This window comes from Gymnoscopelus braueri (assembly GCF_963280865.1).
Source record: "Gymnoscopelus braueri genome assembly, chromosome: 19".
Lineage (NCBI taxonomy): Eukaryota > Metazoa > Chordata > Actinopteri > Myctophiformes > Myctophidae > Gymnoscopelus > Gymnoscopelus braueri.
Window position 1 is genome coordinate 35,737,897 of NC_137621.1, and position 21,682 is coordinate 35,759,578.

The 21,682-nt window shown below is 41.0% G+C and overlaps 1 protein-coding gene across 5 annotated transcripts; it reads left to right on the forward strand.

Annotated features, from left to right (window-relative positions):
- The first annotated feature begins 648 nt into the window (after window positions 1-648).
- On the forward strand, window positions 649-21,308 carry nsd2 (nuclear receptor binding SET domain protein 2). 5 transcript variants are annotated; one of them, XM_080413314.1, is made up of 23 exons: window positions 649-764; window positions 3,467-4,125; window positions 4,883-5,042; window positions 6,634-6,800; window positions 7,050-7,505; window positions 7,628-7,802; window positions 8,601-8,669; window positions 9,777-9,892; window positions 10,100-10,208; window positions 10,786-10,907; window positions 11,302-11,403; window positions 11,584-11,716; window positions 12,472-12,672; window positions 13,055-13,234; window positions 13,679-13,835; window positions 14,050-14,255; window positions 14,501-14,604; window positions 16,055-16,324; window positions 16,485-16,601; window positions 17,231-17,372; window positions 19,335-19,441; window positions 20,551-20,746; window positions 20,940-21,308. In XM_080413314.1, the coding sequence occupies exons 2-23, from the start codon at window positions 3,496-3,498 to the stop codon at window positions 21,299-21,301; spliced, it is 4,281 nt and encodes a 1,426-aa protein (XP_080269440.1). In that variant the 5' UTR covers window positions 649-764; window positions 3,467-3,495; the 3' UTR covers window positions 21,302-21,308. The 5 variants fall into 5 exon arrangements, with proteins under 5 accessions (XP_080269440.1, XP_080269444.1, XP_080269443.1 ...); XM_080413318.1 differs by having other exon boundaries at window positions 4,886-5,042; XM_080413317.1 differs by having other exon boundaries at window positions 668-764; window positions 3,472-4,125.
- Window positions 21,309-21,682: the final 374 nt, after the last annotated feature.

The window sequence follows — 21,682 nt, forward strand, 5'->3', positions numbered from 1 at the left end:
AAACGTGGTAGGTTTCCGTAACTAATCTCACTCAGCTGATAATGGCCTCAATAAATACATTATAATATACTGTAACTGTACCTTTATAATAATGTAAACCGGTGTAAGGATTCAGGCTCTAATGTAAGTCTGATGCAGTTGTTTGTTTGAAATACTTTAAAAGCTAGGCGCTGGTTACCGATATTTTAGATACGGGACGGGTAACCTGATGAGCAGAAAGTTATTGATTACCAATAAATCAAGTTGAAACTTGGATAGGAACTACAATGGCAGAGGAAGCCTGAGTGTTAAGGCAATTTACTATATTCCCTGTGACAAGTTTGAAGAGATAGCTCTCAATTCCAACATTAATAACGTATTAACGTCTATTCTACTTTTAGAATGTATAGATAACTGAGTCAGCATAGCATGAACAATTTGTGTCATAATATGTGGTAAAAAATAATAGTTAAAAAAAACACATGAGGAAAAAAATAGGCTGTTTAAATAAATAAATAAATAAACTAGAATTTGTATTAAAAAATGTGCGATTGCCCTGACAACCAACTAACCAATCACAGCGCGACGACCTGTCCCTTCAGCCGATGGGGTGTCCTTTTGAAAGGACCATTTCGAACTTATCGCGGAGTCCCGACCAATCGGAAGTGAGTATTTTTCGCGCTGATAGGGAGGAGAGTTTGAGTTGAATGAAACCCGTTCGCCTTTATACAGAATGAAAACGGACTATTTTTTACATTTAACACACTGAGGAGAAAATTCAACAGGTAATTATGACAAGCGGACGTGTATTATGATCTTATCTAGCGCAAGATAAGTGAATGACTACGCGTGAATACACTTGTCTGGGGCCGGTCAACCATTTTAGCGAGTGGGGGAAAAAATGCCAGTAAGCCGCTAGCTAACTAGTGCTAACACCTCCCATATAGCTTCAACTGAGGGGTTAGCTTGATGCTAGCTAGTGCTAACACCTCCCATGTAGCTTCAACTGAGGGGTTAGCCTAATGCTAACACCTCCCATATAGCTTCAACTGAGGGGTTAGCCTAATGCTAACACCTCCCATGTAGCGTCAACTGAAGGGTTAGCTTGATGCTAACTAGTGCTAACATCTCCCATGTAGCTTCAACTGAGGTCTAAGCTCGATGCTAGCTAGTTTGCTTTCTTTTTTGCTTGAGCTGTCATGGTGCCTGTTATCTGAGCGTATCAGTGAAATATCCGAGAAACAATTGAACCAAATGACCAAAGCACAATGCTTATTGTAGAGTGCGTTTATTTGTGTGTTTTGCCACAACTCCCGTACGTTGGTTTTTGTGTAAATGACGCATAGTTCATGGGAGGTGGTGTTGTCTATTTGCTGGAACGCGGCAAGGTAAGGCTAACTTTAGCAGTGACAGTCAGAGGTAGAGTGTGACCTGGTGGGCTGTGGAGAAGGATCTTGTGTCTGTATGCAGTGGTGGAAAGTAACTAAGTACATGTATTTAAGTCCTGTACTTAAGTACAATTCTGAAGTACCTTTTACTTTACTGGAGTATTTCCAATTTTGTATTTTTATTTCTACTCCACTAAATCTCAGAGGCAAATGTTGTACTCTTTACTCCACTACAATTATTTGACAGCTTTAGTTACTTTGCAGAGTTAATTATCACAAAACATACATTAACCACTCAAGACATATCTATTTCGACCTTTTGAAAATAGCAGATCTATAAGCTCACAATGAGTTGCGATGCCACGCATTGTGAGCTTGTAGATTGGCACATTTCTAAATATTTTTATACATTTTAAACTTGTGAAATGTGACATTCTGGCTGAGTACTTTTACTTTTGGTACTTTAAGTACATTTTGATGCCAATACGTTTGTACTTTTACTCAAGTAAATTTTGAATACCACACTTTTACTTGTAACAGAGTATTTCTTTATTGCGGTATTGGTACTTTTACTTAAGTAAAACATTTGAGTACTTTTTCCACCACTGTGGTCCATGAATGTAACCCTGAATCCCACCATCGTGGCTTCCTCTCCGGACATTAGCCAGACCCCCCCCCCCCCCCCCCCCCCCCATTAATGGTATGACTGAGAGGAACGATGCTTTTGATTCAGCTGATTAGGCCACTATATCAGTTTAGCTACTTAGCTGGCCATATATCCTACAGATTTGCTACAGTGTAAAATCCCTTAACTCCCAGGGATGTGTAACCAAATTGACCCAATTGATTACTACATGTGTACACACTCAGTTACAGATGCATACATGCACACTGGGGATTTCACTCTGTATGTCTTTAGCCACGCATACAGATGTGCTTCATGTCAGTTGAACGAGCAGCAGCCTCCATTTGATTCCAGCAACTATTCGGAGCCCAGCCAGCAGCAGTGCAGTGTGTTGTCAGCTGCTTCCATTTCCGCGGCTTTTCTCTCTGGTGATGCTGTGGTTACGCGGCACAGCCGGCGGCCACCCACTCATTCACCCTCTCATTGGACATTCGCTGCATGATCACAGCTTCCCTGCCTTTTCCACTTATGCCATAGATTGCAGTTTAGTAGCTCGCTTAGTGCATTTTCCATAGGAGACAGAGCCAACTTCACAGTTGCCGCGGTAAGAGGAAGGTGGAGGGATTTGTCAGAAGCATGCATGGATGTAATGGAGAATTGGTTTATGCTTGACCTCGTTAGAAACGGGTTGTTGAAGACACAACCTGTTAGTTATGGTCTCTCAATGAAGCTAGCGATCTCACTGAGGCGTTTTGGATCTGCGTTTGTTGTTTCACGGCAAAATTTATATTTGTTTGACATAATCGAGTCAGCTGGATTTTTATGGGAAAAATAGATAGACTTCTGTGTGGCTAGAACATTCCATGACAGGTGCAATTGTGTCTGTTGCTTCCAAGCTTGGGTTTTCATGCTCTGGTTCAGCCAGTGGGCCATTTTGTTAAAGCTGTAGGCTAGTGTATGCAATCTATTCACCAGTCAATTGTCTTAAATTCCTGCAGCAAATGTATTATTACTTTTTTTTTCCAAATGGCTTTTTAGAGTAACTTAAATAAGTGTGTATTTTTTTATCCCAACTCCTTATTTATTTCTATGTTCACCATTGTTGCACTGTTCTTGTCAACTTAATGCCAAGGATTGATTAATGCCATACTTACTATTGTATGACTCTTAGACTAAGCTGATTATTTAGAGTAACAAGTTGGTAACTATCTATATTCCCTGTTAAGGCAAAACAAATGCCCACTATTGTCATGTCCGAATTTAAGGAACTCCTATGTTTGTCAGCCATTTAGATTAAGGTCCATTCAACGCCATTGATTGCAAAATCCGTTGCATTATGCATATTTTTTAATAATATAGTTTTATATCAATTGATGTGCATTATCATTCCCAGAAGCCTTTACACCCTTTCACTTGCCTGAGTGCAGTAAATTATAAAGCATAATAAAATCTAAAGCTATGTTGTCTCCTGTAGCTCAGTGAGCCTGTGGGGTGTTTGATGGGATGGACAGCAAAGGTGGCTCCCTGCCTTCAATACCTGAGCCAGCCAACCCGATCAGCATGAAGCAGCTGCCAGAGGTCCTCGGCGTACGGAAAGGTCGAGGGGATATGAACGGCGACCCTGCTACCTTGCTCATGGACAAAGCTGCCGCCCAGCTGGCCGCTACACTACATGACAGCGTGCTGCAAAAGATGGCCGGTCACGGCCACAACAACCACAACCATGAGAGGCTGAAAGACCTCACCTCTCGTATGCTCAATGGTGACCAGGACAAACTCCCGAAGCTTTGTGCACCCGAACCCCCCATTCTGAAGGGGGGCGAAGCCCCCGGAACTACTGTCAACCACCAACGGAAGTGTCCACCGCATTCGGACCCAGAGTTCAATGTGAAGATTACACAGATGGTGAAGCAGCCACAGTTTGAGCCCTGCTGCGCGGATGGGACTGGGTTGGCCGCCACGGCCAAGGAGAGTATTATGAACTGCACTGAGAAGAGGCAGGAAGTAAAGAAGAGGAAGAGAAGGCCGCACAAACCCAAGCCTCAACCAAACTTCTGCTCCTCCACCAACACAATCCCTGCTGTGCCGTCTGTTCCAGTTCAAAGCGAAGAGGATACTGGAATAGCAGATGAGGTTAACCATGTTTTTGGTCATTTAAACTTTTATATAATAATGTTTCACATTTTTAAAAACCTTAAAGGTAGGGTAAGTGATATTCTTTGGTTAAAACAAAAAGTATTTTGTTAAAAGGTTAAAATACTATATTCTGATAGTAATCATTGCAATAGAGTGTTTGTTCAGTAACAGGAGTCTCGATGTCTCTCCAGCTCTTTAATAAACAGAAAATACATTTTTCGGTAGGTGTCAAAATCTCAGCCAATCAGGAGAAAGTACCAATTTTTAAGCTTAATTTGTATAGCGTTCCAGTTCCAATTTTGTCTGCTCATTTCTTAGTGTCATCACTTCCAATTTCACTTGTTTAATCTGTATCCTGATTGAGTTCTCTGTCCTGGTTGGATAAAATTGGAAATGAACTGAAACTGAAACGAAAATGCATTTTCTGTTTAATAAAGAGGTGGAGAGACGAGGAGACTCCTAATACTGAACAAACACTCTATAGCAATGAGTACTATCAGAATATAGAGCTATTTAACACTTATTTTCACCAAAGCAAATCACTTAAGTTATATATGCATTATAGGCTTAGGGATTTGCACTGGAGTTGCATTAAAGTTGCATTACATTGGGCATAATTTTATTGCTGATATTATGAATAAAAACAATTGATTACAAAAAAAAGTTGCATTACACTGGACCAGTAAATATCAAAAAAAAAATTGACACATTTATGTTTGTTATGTATCCCTCAATCTCTCTATGTCGTCTTCAGCAGGTTGTTCCTGTACCAGAGGTGAAGGAGGAGTCTTCAGTAACAGTACGTTTCTTCGTTGGAGATGTGGTTTGGACCAAGGTGTCTGGTTACCCCTGGTGGCCCTGCATGGTCACCACTGACCCTGAACTCAACCAGCACATAAAACCAAAACAGAAAGGTATGGTTAACATGTTACATGGTAGGCTTTGAAATTTGTTTGTAATTTAGCTAACATTCTGACCAGAACGACCCACCGCCATAAGGATGGCAATGGCTTAGGAGATTGACTGAGAATTTGAAGTTTTCCGGTTCAATCTGCACTCTACCTGGCATCATTGAAGTGTCCTTGAGCAAGAACACATTGCGCCCCTAATTGCAACTGACAAGCAAGTTGATTCCTCACATGGCTACCTCCACTGTCAATGTGAATGTAACGCATGAATACAATTCAGACCATTTAAATGCAGATGCAGTTCAGGGTGTAGGGCATTTAGACGGGACACTTGGCTACAGCAAGGAATTGAACGTGTATCCTTTATGTGATAGGACATGTAGCTTGTCCTATCATCCAGACATTTGTCTTGGAACAACTGCAGCTGTACAACCAAGGGGAAGATAACTGAACTTTTTTAAATATATGGAGACATTTTTTGAATTTCGTGAGGTCACCTTTCAGAAGGTTCGCTGAACACATGATTGAAAATATGAATGGTGTAATGTTTGACTGTTCAACATGAAAGTAACACTCAATTTCATTATTCTTTATATATAAACACATCACAGGTAAATGTTTTTTTTCAATTACTATATATATATATATATATATATATATATATATATATATATATATATATATATATATATTTCTTTGTGATGTGTTTGCGTCCTGTATGGATGTTTGTCTTAAAAACTTAATGAAGAAAAAAATAATAATATATATATATATATATATATATATATATATATATATATATATATATATATATATATATATATATATATATATATATATATATATATATATATATATATATATTAAAAAAAAATAAAACAAGTTGCAGCTATGGGAACGAGCCTCAGTTCCTAGATCAGTCACAGTATCAAGAAATGGGGACTCTAACCACCTGGATTTACCTATACCATGGATCTGATGTGACTATACTTTGCATTTGTAATCTAGTCTCAGGGCTTGTGTAAAAACCTATTTTGATGCTGAAGAAACCAGGGGCATGAGAGTATTGTTGGTGCTATCAAGTGGCCCCTCGCGTCACAGATGTTTAACTAAATTAGACCGGCCATTATTGCAAGTAATTGAGTTATAATTCTCAAGTGGTATGATATATTGCCTCATGCTAGTGTAATCACCATCTGTCCATATGATTTGGCATCATTCATTCCACACGTAATGACTATTTCCTAGTTTCCTAGACCGTATAGCTTGGGGCTAATTGTACATTTGGTTCCCCATAATATCTTTCTAGTCTCAGTTGTAGTTGCAGTGGCTCAAGCAATTTTGTATGCTTAATTAAAAAATGTAAGCAAATAATAAATACCATGAAAACCATTTGAGACTTAATATGTCGGCAGCATTAGAGTAGAAACTTTGACTTTGATTTAACTATGGTACGATTAAAACCAGACATTCAGTTATAAAGTACACTATCCCACCATTTCCATTATCACTCCCAGTACTGGATGAACTAAAGTAAAAACACATGGAACAGAACAGAGAGGAACCTATGTATTTAACTTCTTATCTGTCCCTGTAGGTAACAATCGCTCAGGTCTTCACTACCATGTGCAGTACTTTGGAGATGCTTGTGAGAGAGGCTACATCTTTGAGAAGAGCATGGTGACATTCAGTGGAGAGGATCAATACCAGGAACTCTGTTCCCAGGGCACTAAGCAATCTGCCTCCCGTGTTCTTCATAAGAAGGTAAGTCGGCCCACATTAAAAACATAAATGCCTTACTTCAGTCAAGATCAGTCATCTGAAGAAGCTGTTAATTAGGAGTTTCATTGGGCTTATTCACAAAGTGTGCATATGCTCAGCTTACTAAAGCGCATTTATGAGTGTTTCCACAGTCTGATTCATTATTATTCTTTGTACGTGAATCTGCTATTGCTTTTCTCTCTGTTGAAGCCTAAAAGCTAATCTTGTGTTTTCTCTCAAATATCCCTTTAGACGGTCGCCTCTGTGCCCCGTAAACTGCGCACCCAGTGGAACATGGGCATCGTCCAGGCTAAAGAAGCCACAAGCATGTCCCTGGATGACCGCATGGCCAAATTTACCTTTGTCTATGACGACGATGGCCCGCACTTGAACCCCCATGTTATAGAGAAGCTGAGACCAGAGCAGAGTAAAGACAAAGACCTGGGAGACGAAACAGACTTGAGACTGAGCCCAACACTCCCCACAGTGACCAGCACTAGCCCTGCAGCAGAACCTGCTCCCATTTTCCCTCAGTCAAAAGACAGCAGCACTTCAACAGGAAAAAAAACACGAGCACCCAGGGGGAAAATTGAGAAGAGGGAAAGGCAAAAACGGGGCAAAGGGGAGATGAATGTGAAGCTGTCAAAAAAGAAGGCTAAAGCCCATAGTTCTTCCAAAGATACACCTCAACCACAGCATGCCGCACAGGTATGGGGAATACTGACTTTTTTCAAGATCAAGATTTTTATTGTTACTTATACTTGTGTTCTTTGGGGAATTTTTACTGTACTGATGAAGGAAATTCCTTTATTTTTTTCTTCGTTTTGTAGGATGCCACCACTCCTCCAACAGACACACAGACAGTGCCACCTAAGCAGCAGAATAAAAACAGAAAACTGAAACAGCAGCCTCTAGCTCCAAGCAAGATGGTGGGGAAGAAAAATAAATCAAAATCGGTCTCTTCCTCGGCTGATTCTTTTGCACCCATGCTACCCGCTGTTTCAGGTTGGTTGACAGTTTGTGCCCAGGCTTCCATCCAAATACTGTTAGCAGGTAGCCAGCCATCATCTGAAGCCCCTGTTCTTTTAGCTTCTAAACCAGTGGGGTCAGTTAGTGGAAAAGTATTTTAGCTGTATTATGTGACATTAAGGTACAATTAACAATTTACTTGGAGCGGTACCTGATGCAAATACTGAACTGAGCAACCCTGCTTGTTCATCAAGTGATCTCTGCCGCTACAATTTGATCAAAACTGATGAATGGACCATTAGACCCTTTTCACAGCAGACATTTTAATGGGTAAACACCGCTGAAGGTGATAACATAAATGATGGGTGTGTTGCATTTTAGGTGTCTCTTTGCCAGCACAAAGTTAACTGTACAATGGCTGTCTTAAATGCTTTTACATCTTAATGCCTTGAATTGCAACCGTTGTCTCCATAGCTGAATCTGGTTTAGTGTTGCTGTACATTAAGAACACATTGAAAGGTGTGTTTATCACGGGTTGGTCAGAGCGCCTTTAAGTGTGGTGCGGAACTAGTAGGGATAGGGATTTCCTCCACCTGCGATATGCCCTCCCAGTGAAATGAAGTCCTCACAATTGCATGAAAAGAACCGTTTGGGGTCCTCGTATGTATCGGAGTAAACGCATGGTCTGCACCCTCCCATGTAACAGTAGGGGTTAGCAGTGACAGGAACTACACATGAGGGGGGAAACTGGGCATTGGCATAACAACTAAATTGGGAGAAAAGGGGTGGACTGCTTTGAACATTTCCATTGTAATGTTTTTTTTCTTCTTGTAGTTGATAAAGTAAAGAAAGGAAGAAAGAAGATGACTCCAGGTAACGAGGAACTGAAGACTGATTCCACAGGTGAGATGGAGTTCCATTTCCATGTCAGGTTTTTATTTATTTTTAACATGGTGTGACTGATTTCTGTTCTTAAGCCCTTCCTATAGATTAGTGATGTGCCTATTTGAAGAAAAAATCTCTCATTTTATTTTGGTACGTCATGTACCGTATATCCCTGCTACAAATACAAATCCTTTGACTGCAAGTCGGCGAACCTACAAGATGGGCATATTTCTGTAACCCAGGGCTTGTTATAAGCACTAGCCCTGTGGCCCACCCCCCCCCCCAGGCCAGTTGACAAAGGCATGCCCTAGTAAAACAATTACGTTGTGATGAAGTAACACAAAACTGGTTTTCTCTATCTGTGCATGTGTGTGTGCATCAATAGGCACTCTGTGTGGAACACAGCGAGCAACAGAGGCAGACATTACTGCAACAAGCATTATGTAATATCCATTTCAAATAGGACAAATTGTAAAACATAGTTGAAAATAGTGCATTAATTTGGTGTCTGTCTGCACTAGTTTCCCACCATGAAGTACCACCGGAACACATTATGTGTTCAAGTCAGGGAAATTGGGATGCAACACAAGCTGGCCGATTTCATGACTTAATCACAACTTGGCCCTTTGTTAAAGAAAATGCACTGGTACAGTGGAAATGATCCAACCTTTAATCTTTCTCTTCTCGTCTTTCTCGCATATGAATCCGAACCAGCCCCATACTGGCCGTTCACTCACTTAGAGAAAGCTACCAAAAAGCACACATATGGAGAACTAGCATGAGAAAACCGTCTCAGGCTGCTCGTGAAGGCAACGTCATACTATTAACGCTGTCTGACAGTGAAATGTTAAACTGCGTGTGTGCATCAGTAGGCGCTCTGTGTGGAACACGGAGTGAGCAATAGAGGCAGGCATGTACTGGAATATCCCCCAACTAAGTTAATGCATGTATATCAGCACCACTATGTTAATTTTTTTTTATTATTGTTTTGTCCCCATGAACAGTTCAAATTCTAATATTAAAATTAGAAATCTCAAGATGAGCTTTTAATTTAGGCTAATGTCAATAACTTTGGTGCAATTAACTAAATTTGATTTTCTTGACATATCTTGCTTAACATATCAGCTAAGAAAGTGCCTAAGAAGTCTTCTAAAAGGCCATTAACGGAAAGTATGGCAGAGGAGAAGGACCAACAACCTAAAAAGAAACGTAAAATGAACAAAGACTCTGAGAAACAAAAGGTGAGTTGGCTGTATTCTCCAGTTCAGTGTTTATCAAAAACTGGGCAACCATATGTTTGGTTTTGAGAATCTCAAAGGGTTATGGACCACGAACTACTTATGAAGGGGAATATTGGGTTGTAACTGACTTGTGAGTCCTTAGTTGAGTACATTCATTTCTTAATGTTAATCTTCACCAGTTAATTATAGAATGTTTTCCCCTCCCAGGTCCTATCAACCGAAGGAACCACAGAGAAAAAGCAGAAAAAAATTAAGAAAGCAGACAAAGTAGAAAAAGTCAAGAAATTGACGAAAAAGTCAAAAGCAACCTACCCAGGTAAATTGACAAATTTAGGTATCTAGCAGATGCTCTTGTCCAAAGTGACTTGCAAGTGTGAGATTAGATTAAATGACATGAACTCTAGTCAAAAATACCAAGACCGTGTTAAATTCATATGGTTGGATAGCGTATAAATCCCCAAGATACGTTTAAAATCATAACATCTCTGCAGTGTTTTGGTAAATGTAGTCCAAATTTAAGATGCTTTGGATAAGTGCTGCTACACCCATTATGTTGCTATGGAAAGCTCATATGTCCAAAACTGTTACTTTTCAGGATTCTAATTCTAAAATAGCAAAAGTAGCAGATGTACAAGCTCAACGTGTCTCTTCACGCCGCGTTTCAAGCCTGTGGATTTGCTACTTTTGATGCTTTAGTGTGACGATGTAGTATGATCAATTAGGGCCTTCATTTACAGAAAACACAAAGTTAGAATATGGAGATAAGAGATTTCTACAACAGCGATATATAGCAACAACTAAAATGACAGAGGTGTTCCCAGCTTGAAAGGTATAACAACGTATAGGTGTAACAGGTCTAAATGTGTTAAGACGTAAATGTGAACTTCTCTCAGGTGCAGAGGACCAAGCACCAGAGAAGCCTAAGCGGATTCGGAAGAGGAAGCAGGCCATTGATGGTCAGACCACGCCCACCCAGAACAAGAAGAGGCGGACCTGTCCCTGTCCTGAGCCTGAGGTGGGAGAGGAAGGATTACAAGGGGAATTTCACATAATTTCACCTGTTGTCCTAATTTTACACTACGGCAATAACAAGAGCAAGCTTTTTTTAATTTGCCACCGTCAAATTTCCTCTGCTTGCTTCAATACAAAGCATTGATGGACTTGGTATTACTGCCATGGAGATGAGATTGAAAAATAGTGCAGTCGTCCTTAAGTTAAACACTTGATGTCAGCATTTATTTTTTGTAATCACATATCGACATGAGATGATTTGCAAATGTAAGAAAGACGACATAGAAAAACAAGACAGATGGTGTGAATATATGTGAACCTGAGAGAGCTAAACTGTTCAAAGATGTTTGCTTTTCATTAAGAGAAGACGCTCATCCAAACTTTGTGTATCTCCGCAGGTGTCGGGGAGTGAAGGTTGTCCTGATTCTCCAAGTGACAGCTTAGATGGCATTAAGAAGGGAGAGCGAAACAATGTTGCAAAGAAAGAGTTTTTCTGCCAGGTCAGTTGGCCTTTTGTAATCACCGGCATCTTTTCTGTCTGTCACAGTGATAACTTGTGGTAGTTGTTACCAACAGGAACTTGTCCTCACATTTTCTTCATGATTTTGTTTTTGCAGTCCCAATTACTGTGATCTACAGTATGCATTACTTTTAGGTAATTTCAGTGTGTTGTCCTCCAGCTGTGTGAGCAGGTGGGTGAAGACCTGGTGCCCTGTGAGGGACAGTGTTTTGGGAAGTTCCACCTACACTGCCTAGGCCTGGATATGATGATGAAACCTGAAGACAAGATTCTCTGTAAGGATTGCAGCTCAGGTGAGAGAGATGGGGGTGGGCCTTAAGATGTAGTAGGAATTTATGTTAACCGCCAGATTCACTCAGCTTAACTGTCAGAAGACAACCGTGAGGGTGATCCTGTGCATTGTGGGTTAGGTGTGTGTATTATAGCTGGACCTTGCGGAAGTCACCGACTCCTGACCGTAAGAATGGAAGGTGGTCTGCATATACAAAACTATAACTTGGGTACATAGTATGCCTACATTAAAATGGAATCAAACTGATTTAATCAATTACACAAAATAATTGACCATACATCTTTATTTAAAAAATATGTATTTTTTGGGGGGCGGATTAGCAAATCTATAAGCTCACAACACGTCTCCTTGCGACGCATTGTAAGCTTGTAGATGGGCAAATTTTGTGTGACAATGTTGTATGATAAAGTATAAAAGGGGGCTTAAGTGGTTAATCATACTAGGCTATTTAGTTGAATCAATAAAGATAAAACAATCACGTCGATTAGTTGATACACAAAAGCTAAAACGTTGATGATGCAGCGAGGATGTGGACTAACCGCCACCAACAAGGTTAAAGTATGCAATGCGCTTTAGGGTTAACATCTTTTAGTAGCCCCAGCAGAAAACGGGGATAATAAACACCTCCCCCCGTCCCTTATTGAACAAGTCCATCTTCTTGTTGATGGTGGTGGTAGTACTATAATTACAGATATTATTAAATGTATTTGTAACCAGTCAAACTGTAACTCTTGGTTTCTCTCCTTTTCCTTCCAGGAGTCCACTCATGCTTCTCCTGTAAGAAGTCGGAGGGTGAGGTGCGTCGCTGTCATGTCCAGCACTGTGGGAAGTTCTACCACGAGGCATGTGTCCGTCTCAGCCCCCTCACCGTCTTTGACAACAAGGGCTTCCGCTGCCCACTCCACACCTGCCTCAGCTGCCACTATAGCTGCAGGTCCAACCCCAAGTCTTCCAAGGGTGAGTCCAGTCTCCACCAACATTTACATGTACTGTATATCTTTCTTACAGAGATTAAACTACTCAAAGCCGGACCTTTGCTATTCTAAATTCCCATCTGGCTGGCCAACAAGGATTAAAGCGATGATCTGATGCCATACTAGATGCCCAAACCACCTAAGCTGGCTCCTTTCCAAGGGAAGGAACAGCTGCTCTACTCAGTCTCGCCTGGGTGACTGAATTTCTCACCCTATCCCTAAGGGAGAAGTCAGCCACCCGTCTGAGAACTAATTTCAGCCGCTTGTATCTGCAACTTTGTTTCAAATGACTGAGGGGGACAGGAGAGAAAACTAGTGAATTTGGCGGGGGTGGTCCAACTCATCGTTTCTTTCTGTGTTTTCAGGTAAAATGATGCGATGCATGCGCTGTCCTGTGGCATACCATATGGGCGATCAGTGCATGGCTGCAGGCAGCGAGATGATCACCAACAACGCCATCATCTGCACCAACCACTTCAGTGCCAAGAAGGGCTACAGTCACCACAGCCACGTCAACGTAAGCTGGTGCTTCGTCTGCTCCAAAGGTACGCCTCACAGCCATACTCCTTTACACGTGTTGACTCTTTCTTAAAGTGGTACCATCTGTGAACGTCCTCTGTGACACATTTTTGTCATTTTGACTTATGGCATAATTGGCCTTTATTATACAGACAGATACTGTAATCATTCCTGTTCATTTATAGAATTGTCAATATGAAATGCAGAGGATCCATTGTATTAAAGTGTTTATTTGTCAACTAAGCATTAGTAAAACCTTTTTAGGTGACTTTTAAAATAGCCATATTTGTTTAATTGTAGGCTTACATTATGGAGGTCTGAAGTGTCATTGATTTCCAATCTTTGTTTTGTAAGTGGTGGTGTGTATCAAATGCACATGATATCCTTTTGGAAAATCAGACTCATTTTTTATTTGGGCCTCACCTCACACCTGACTCCATTAGGCTTAAGTTGTCTGTTGTGTTCTACAGGAGGCCAGTTGTTGTGTTGTGAGTCGTGTCCCGCAGCCTTCCACCCAGACTGTCTCAACATCGCTATGCCTGATGGGAGCTGGTTCTGTAATGACTGCCGGGCTGGGAAGAAACCCAAATACAAAGATATCATCTGGGTTAAACTGGGAACATACAGGTCAGCTGCTTCTTGGCTCTAAGAATGTGGTCTGAGCAGGACAGCTTGAATACTTGAAGTCTTACTATTGAGGAAAATCTTTTATCACTTTAGATACATGAGTTGAAGGTTAATCTCCTTTCAGAGAGTTCACTTACCTAAATGTGTTTCCAGCAGAGTGTGACTGATTCTGAAACTTTTTGTCATCCTGATCTTTTACTCTGCCCTCCTTCAGATGGTGGCCAGCAGAGATCCAGCACCCAAGGAACATCCCCACCAACATCCAGCACCTGCGCCACGAGATCGGAGAGTTCCCCGTCAAGTTCTTTGGCTCCAAGGACTACTTCTGGACCCACCAGGGCCGCGTGTTCCCGTACATGGAGGGAGACCGGGGCAGCAAGTATCAGAGGACTGCCAGCATTGGGAAAGTCTTCAAGAATGGTGAAGACCGAGACAACATAAACAATTTGGTTCTCATGTTTATAGATGTTAAAAATCTAAAAATGTCATTTTGCTTTTTTACGCTCACTAAAAGCACAAGGGAGCACAGACTTGGACCTGAATTCATTTCTCAAAGGCAGCTGGCTATATTTTAGACAGGCTTTGAGTTTGTATAGCTGAAGGAATGAAATGGTTGCTTTTACATCAATAACATTGTCTTTTGACTGTTACATTTGTTTTCACAGCTCTGCTGGAGGCTGAAACTCGTTTCAAAGAAATCAAGATGAAGCAAGAGGCCAAAGAGGCTCAGGAGAACAACAAAAAACCACCTCCGTATAAATTTATCAAGGTGTGAAACCAAATGACTTGAGCCTCTTATGTTTTAAGCAGCAGCCATGATAACAGCTGGTTTACCTCTCTAACTGACCTCTCTAACTGCCAAGGAAAGATGCTTCAGTGCTTAATGTCTCATCTCATTGAGCATAGGGGAAAGATATGCTTATTTACTCCAACAATATTTAAAGGACAACAAACATTTTGGACATTGCCAAAATGAAATGATCATACAAAGCTGCTACTACTTAGCACATTTCAGGTGTTACCTGAATTTATTATTATTCCTAGAATATTGTATGCACAAGTTTATATTATCATAAATCACAATAGTTTGCATTACTGCCAGGGAAAGTAGAGGAGACATTTTTGCCCTGTTTGTTATTGTTAACATGTTTGAAACTTGATGATTATGGTATGTAGAGCAGTAGATTAGTAGGCCTAATGCATATCATGAAAAAACTAAACATGATTCTAAATTTGACTCCCATTCAATTCTAAGTGCAACTCTTAGAGTAAACCTTCACATAGGAAATGACCATAAATTCCTTGAATAATGCACTCACTGGCCTGACCTGAATTAAATACTGTACATCATTAGGTTTGCATAATGAAAGGCAACCAACACTTATCAGTTACCACATAGTTGGTCTTTTATTGTGTAAAATGTATGGTTTGGCTGGCTATGTATCATTTAATGATTCTTAGAGTGCATCCGATGCTGAACAAAAATGAGTAGCTGATTTATTTCAAGTAGGACACGGAAGTAATGCTCCGAAGTTAACCTACCCATCACCAGCTCAGAAGCTTCCATCACCAAATTGATCATCACCTTGATATTATATTCAGCCTAATTAAACCCATCTCATAACTGCACAATGGGTACTCCACCCTTGTCTGACTCTGGTAATACAAACACTGATGTCAGCACTGATGCACCTTTATTCATGAAAATAGTCTTGGTGTTTTTTTTTTTACAATGTTCGCTTTTTGGTTGAAAGTAGTACTTACTGTATACAAACTGGATAACTTGGGTATTTAATGATGACTTTTTGCTTTTTGTTAAAGAACGTAAAGTTGTATTGAATGATGACCGTTTGCATTACAGCGTGGCTCTGTAGGAGTATAGCTGTATATAACGTAAGAGGGTCAGTCTGCGTCTGGAGCACTCTTGTGTACACTGCCAGTAGGCCATAGAAGTACCTCTGCAAATTTGTTTTCCCCACGTTTTATTTGTTTTGAAATATTTTAATTTCATAATTGAAGTCAATGGGGATGTGGTCGGGCTGAAACCTTTGTAGTCATACGTGATATATATGTCATAGACACCTGACATCATACTGTAGATGACTGATGGCTGGCCACATAAAGTCGGAGATCCACATTGGACCCACGTCTTTCCTATCTGTTTTATTTATTCATTCATTTTTATTTATTTCATGTTGTACCCATATGACATTCTGCAGGTGAACAAGCCTTGCGGTAAAGTGCAGGTCTGCACGGCCGACATCTCTGAGATTCCAAAGTGTAACTGCAAGCCCTCCGATGAGAGGCCCTGCGGCTTTGAATCAGAGTGTCTGAACCGCATGCTGCTGTATGAGTGCCACCCTGAGGTGTGTCCCAATGGCGAGCGTTGCTGCAACCAGGACTTCACCAAACGCCTCTACCCAGAGACCAAGATCATCAAGGCAGCCGGCAAGGGCTGGGGGCTGGTGTCACTCAGAGACATCAAGAAGGTGAGGTGAACCAAACCTATGCCATTTACATATGGATGCTTTATCAGTGAAGGGTGCTCCATGTGGGATATCAAACCCCAAACCTCTCAGTGTTACAAATCCATGCCCTACCCTGTGAGCAAAACAGAACAGTGTTCTGATGTATAGTATTTCTTTTCAGGGGGAGTTTGTGAATGAATACATCGGGGAGCTGATTGACGAGGAGGAGTGCCATGCCAGAATCAAATACGCTCAGGAGAATAACATCACACACTTCTACATGCTCACGATAGACAAGGTCAGTACTGGCAGCAGCAGAAATGTGTCCATTTGTTTTTTATTTATCCAGGGATCATGCCCGTTTTTTTTTACTATAGACTACTTTTGACAATTGCATTTTCAGTGTCAAGTTCAACTTTTTAAGCTCCTCTTGAAACTGGTTTGGTTAAATATGATTGCCCAATTGTCTAGTTGACATACTATTCCAAATCACAGCTGTAAGTGAGTTGATGAGGAAAATGGGAAGTAAAATTGACTGGAGGGGAGGCTTTAAAAGCAGAGAAATGTTAGTCTGGCTAATAAAAGATAAGCTCCACAGAGACTTATTGCTCTGTTCCTCAGTAGCAGAGTCATCCTCTCTTGGAGGTAGAGCAAGTAACTGGTATTGCATTGGGAATGTTATACTCTAGTCAACTGTGACATTACAGTAGTCAATACCACATGTAGAACTTGTGTAATTTGACATGTTTTTAATGCATTCACCCCAGAGTGTGTGTGTGTCTTTCCACAGCTAATCTAGCAAACTGCTAGGCCAATAAGCATCATATTTCTTGTGCATGCTGTACATCAGAAATGTATGAGTCCAGCCGGTTCTTGGACTTGAATGTACTTCATGGTTCAACTCAACATATTTTTTTATCTTGCCAGGATCGTATTATTGATGCTGGTCCGAAGGGGAACTACTCTCGGTTTATGAACCACAGCTGCCAACCCAACTGTGACACTCAGAAATGGACAGTGAATGGAGACACCAGGGTCGGCCTGTTTGCTGTCTGCGACATCCCTGCAGGTCAGAATTGACAGCAAAGCCACAACGCCCAACAACAGATGGAACTAATATTTGCATTTTCTTCCTTACTGCCTTCCACAGAACATGACGGATACATTGAATTGCTTGACATGCGGTCTCCCATTGATGCACTGCACACATACAAAACATAAACAAAACATCTCTCCTACCATAGTAGGAGACAACGAGCTACAACCTGCTTTTCATCAAAACGAGCCGTCCTCCGAGCTGGAAAAATTACATTGGTCTCTGTACAGATGAGTGCACAGACACTGCGGGATGCGCAGGTGTAGATCATTGTCTACAATTACTAAAGAGACTGTTAATGTTTTGTTTCGCTTATGAGCCATTTCATCAAAGTTCGATCAGTGAATATTTCCAACTCAAACGCTAATAAAAACCAGAATTAAACTACTGTAGCTCTCTCTCCAAACACTTAGGGAGGAAGGTAAGCTCCACTCGTCGACAATAGAAGCGTCATCAACACGACCACTCGCTGAATGTAAATTCACCGGATAATCACCGCATCCATTCACACATTGAGCCGTTTTGGACTCAATCAGACATTACCCGGACTTGACTCAAGGGTCCTGCCAGCATTAAGTCCGTTGCATGTCCGATCCTACTGAGCCGAAATGTTCTGTTCATACAGTACATACAGTACAGCCCCTCCTTAAATTCTGGGAAACTTCCATAATACAGTGCATAAGTGCAGTGACTTATTAGTGTGGTTGCCCTAACAGGGCAACCAGACTATAGTACTCTTCCCACTTTATTCTTTCTAGATAAGCTTTATTTCAAACCGCTTCTCCTCCCACAGCCGTGCCATATGTCAAAATGACCGGCTTCACCGGGAATCGTGCGCGTGTATTTTGCTAAGAGATAGGTTACATAGTTTAATTGATATTAATTTATTAGTGCATTCAATTTCCCCATCCACTTTAATGGGAAAATGAGAACTCGATTTCAAGTATTATTTTCTCAGAAACTGTAAGGGCTAGAGTTACTTGGAGGGGAGGTTAATAATTTAGTCCGAAATTATCAAAAAAAATATTACACCAGTCAGCCTCATGGTGGCGCTATAAAAGCCCCCTTTACGTTTTGGCCTATAACTCTTGAACTGTAGGTTGTAAAATAAAAATCTTCTTTCCCTAGATTCCTTGGCTCATGACACAACTCCCCATATAGGCCACGCCCATTTGCGTCTGGATAGATTTTCCGCCATTTTTTTTTCTCTTCAAAACACACTTTTAGCTCCTCCTCCCACATATTTTGTCCAAATTTCACAAAAATCGGTACACATGATCTCTGGACCCATGGACCCATCTCAGGAGTGACGTGACAATGTAATTGGCGCAGCCTCCGACTAGGGATGGGCAATATTATCGATATCGCGATATATCGCGATATTTTATTTCGCGATACTGTATCGATACTCCAATATCAATCGCGATACATTTTTTTTTTTTTTTTGCTTTTTCAGATACAGGCTTTATGAAAAACATTCAAAGAACCTATCACAGATCTGCAGCTACTCAATATGTAGTGTATATATAAACAATATGTAGTTGTGATATATGTATATATCGCAATATATCGCAATATATCGCAATATATCACAATATATCGCAATATATCGCAATATATCGCAATATATCCCAATATCGTGATACGACCCAAGTATCGTGATGCGTATCGCAATATAATCGTATCGTGACCCAAGTATCGTGATACGTATCGTATCGTGAGATTGTTGCCAATACCCATCCCTACCTCCGACGGTATTCCTCCCAGTGTATTCCTCGAGTCCCGGCGGCAGCGACCCGCGACTCGCGTCGGCGCAACCACACTTTGCAATTGCCCTGAATTGTGACGCGTCTAGTTTTTATGTTTGTATCCCTGAAACAATAATCTAAAAGTAAACACTAATAATGCATCAATTTCGTTTTTTTTCTGTTCCAGGTACAGAGCTGACATTTAACTACAACTTGGACTGCCTCGGCAACGAAAAAACAGTCTGTCGATGCGGCGCCCCCAACTGTAGCGGATTCCTTGGTGACCGGCCTAAAGTAAGTGAAGTACCTGAGTCATCTGGCTGATCAGTCGATTTTCTCACGAATTTAAGTGAGGTGGTCAAGTCATGCTTGATTGTCATCTTCCAGGATTCCAAGCTTATTAGTCCATGAGCCAGAGCCCCAAAATTTAGCAATGATTATCGAAAGAGTGGGCAAAACCAAACCTATATTAAATTGTTCATAGGGTCAATACGAGTAAATAAATATGATAACCTTTCCACAGGAGCAGCTTTTTCATGGTTATCACACATTTTGTTATTTTCTCCATACGTACATGACGGGTGAAAAAATTACAACATTTTAAAAAGAGTTATCATAATGAAACTTCCTGAGTTGATTACTTACATGAAGAAAATGATTTATCGTATTACAAGTTTTCTGAAATTGTATATTTAAATATGCAAATTAGGCATTAGGAAAATATGCCCACATTTGCATAACTTTCCAGAATGAACATTGGACAAAGCCAGAGTCAACATACTTATTTAATTTTGTTAAGATGTTGGAGTCAAAGGTTTTTAACGAGGGAATATTCAATATCTGGCTTAATTTGGGGGCTCTGGCTCATGGACTAAATGCCTGATTTGCACATTTAAATATACAATTTCAGAAAACTTGTAATACGATAAATCATTGTCTTCATGTAAGTAATCAACTCAGGAAGTTTCATTATTATAACTCTTTTTAAAATGTTGTAATTTTTTTCACCTGTCATGTACGTATGGGGAAAATAACAAAATGTGTGATAACCATGAAAAAGCTGCTCCTGTGGAGAGGTTATCATATATTTATTTACTCGTATTGACCCTATGAACAATTTAATATAGGTATGGTTTTGCCCACTCTTTCGATAATGAAATCTTGTCTGGCTCATGGACTATATCATCCAAATTATTTCACACTGCTATTAACAGTAGTACCAGTATCACAGCGTCATATATTGCTAACAGCCTGGCATGTTTGACCTATTTTCTATTGCTCAGAGGGCAACAAGCTGATGGAAATTGTGTCATACAGTGACCACTGTGACTGATGTCCTTGTTGCAGATGCTATTATATAGTGTATATATTGATTTTCTTTTTTGACGTCTTTGATCCAACAGAACTCAAGCAGCCACACTGCTGAGCCAAAAGGGAAGAAGGTAAAGAAGAAGTTGAAAAAGAAGAAAAGTGAGGGAATTAAGTCAGAGGATGAGTGTTTCCGGTGTAGTGATGGGGGGCAGCTGGTTCTGTGTGGTAAAAAGACCTGCGCCAAGGCCTACCACCTGTCCTGTCTGGGCCTTACCAAGAGACCCTTCGGTAAGACCACTATAACTATAAGCAGCAATTATTGTCACCAAAAAGGCACAAAGTCTGTTAAAAAATTGATGTATATATATATTCACCCCTTTGTGTTTATTCACTCATGTTTTGTTTTATATATCTTTCAGTTGAATAAAAAATGTATAGTTCTGCTTTAAACGTGTGTGTGTGTGTGTGTGTGTGTGTGTAGGACGTTGGGACTGTCCTTGGCACCACTGCGACGTCTGCGGGAAGAGCTCTGGGGCCTTCTGCCAGCTCTGTCCCAACTCGTTCTGCAAGGCCCACCAGGAGGGGGCGCTGCGGCCCTGGCCACTTACCGGACAGCTGTGCTGCATGGAGCACGAAGAGCCAAATGGGACTGAGGACCCCACAGGCCCTCAGACCCAGGCGGTGGCTTCTGAGGCTGCAGTATCCAGTGCAGCCATCCCACGTCCCTCTAAAGGCAAAAAGAACTCGAGGGCCAAGGTAGCTGCTTCCTCTGAGCCAGCTAAGGGTCTGGCCAAGGGCTCCAGGAGAAAACAAGGGAAAATTAAAGCCCAAACGGCCCTCTAGGGCGGTTTGGGCCCTAGAGAACCCAAACAGAGCTGGAACAATTGTGTATCCACCCACCCCCCCCCATAATTGTCTTTAAAAATCATATAAAACGCACTGCATCTCTCTCCTTCCTCATCAGGGATAGTCATTTAACTCATGTGCCAAGGGACCCTGAAATCGGGTCTAGCTCTCATTTTGTTTTGTTTATTTTACTCCTTTGGGTGTCCCCCCCCATCTCTCTTTACACGTCTGCACTGAGACAAACATCCTGTGGTAAAGCACAACGCACCCGAGAACAGAACAGGTAAAAACAAAATGTAACTATGACTATATGTGTCAACAAGTGGTCAAATCTCACCTGCTGTATCACCTTTTTGACATTTGATTTTACCAACCAAA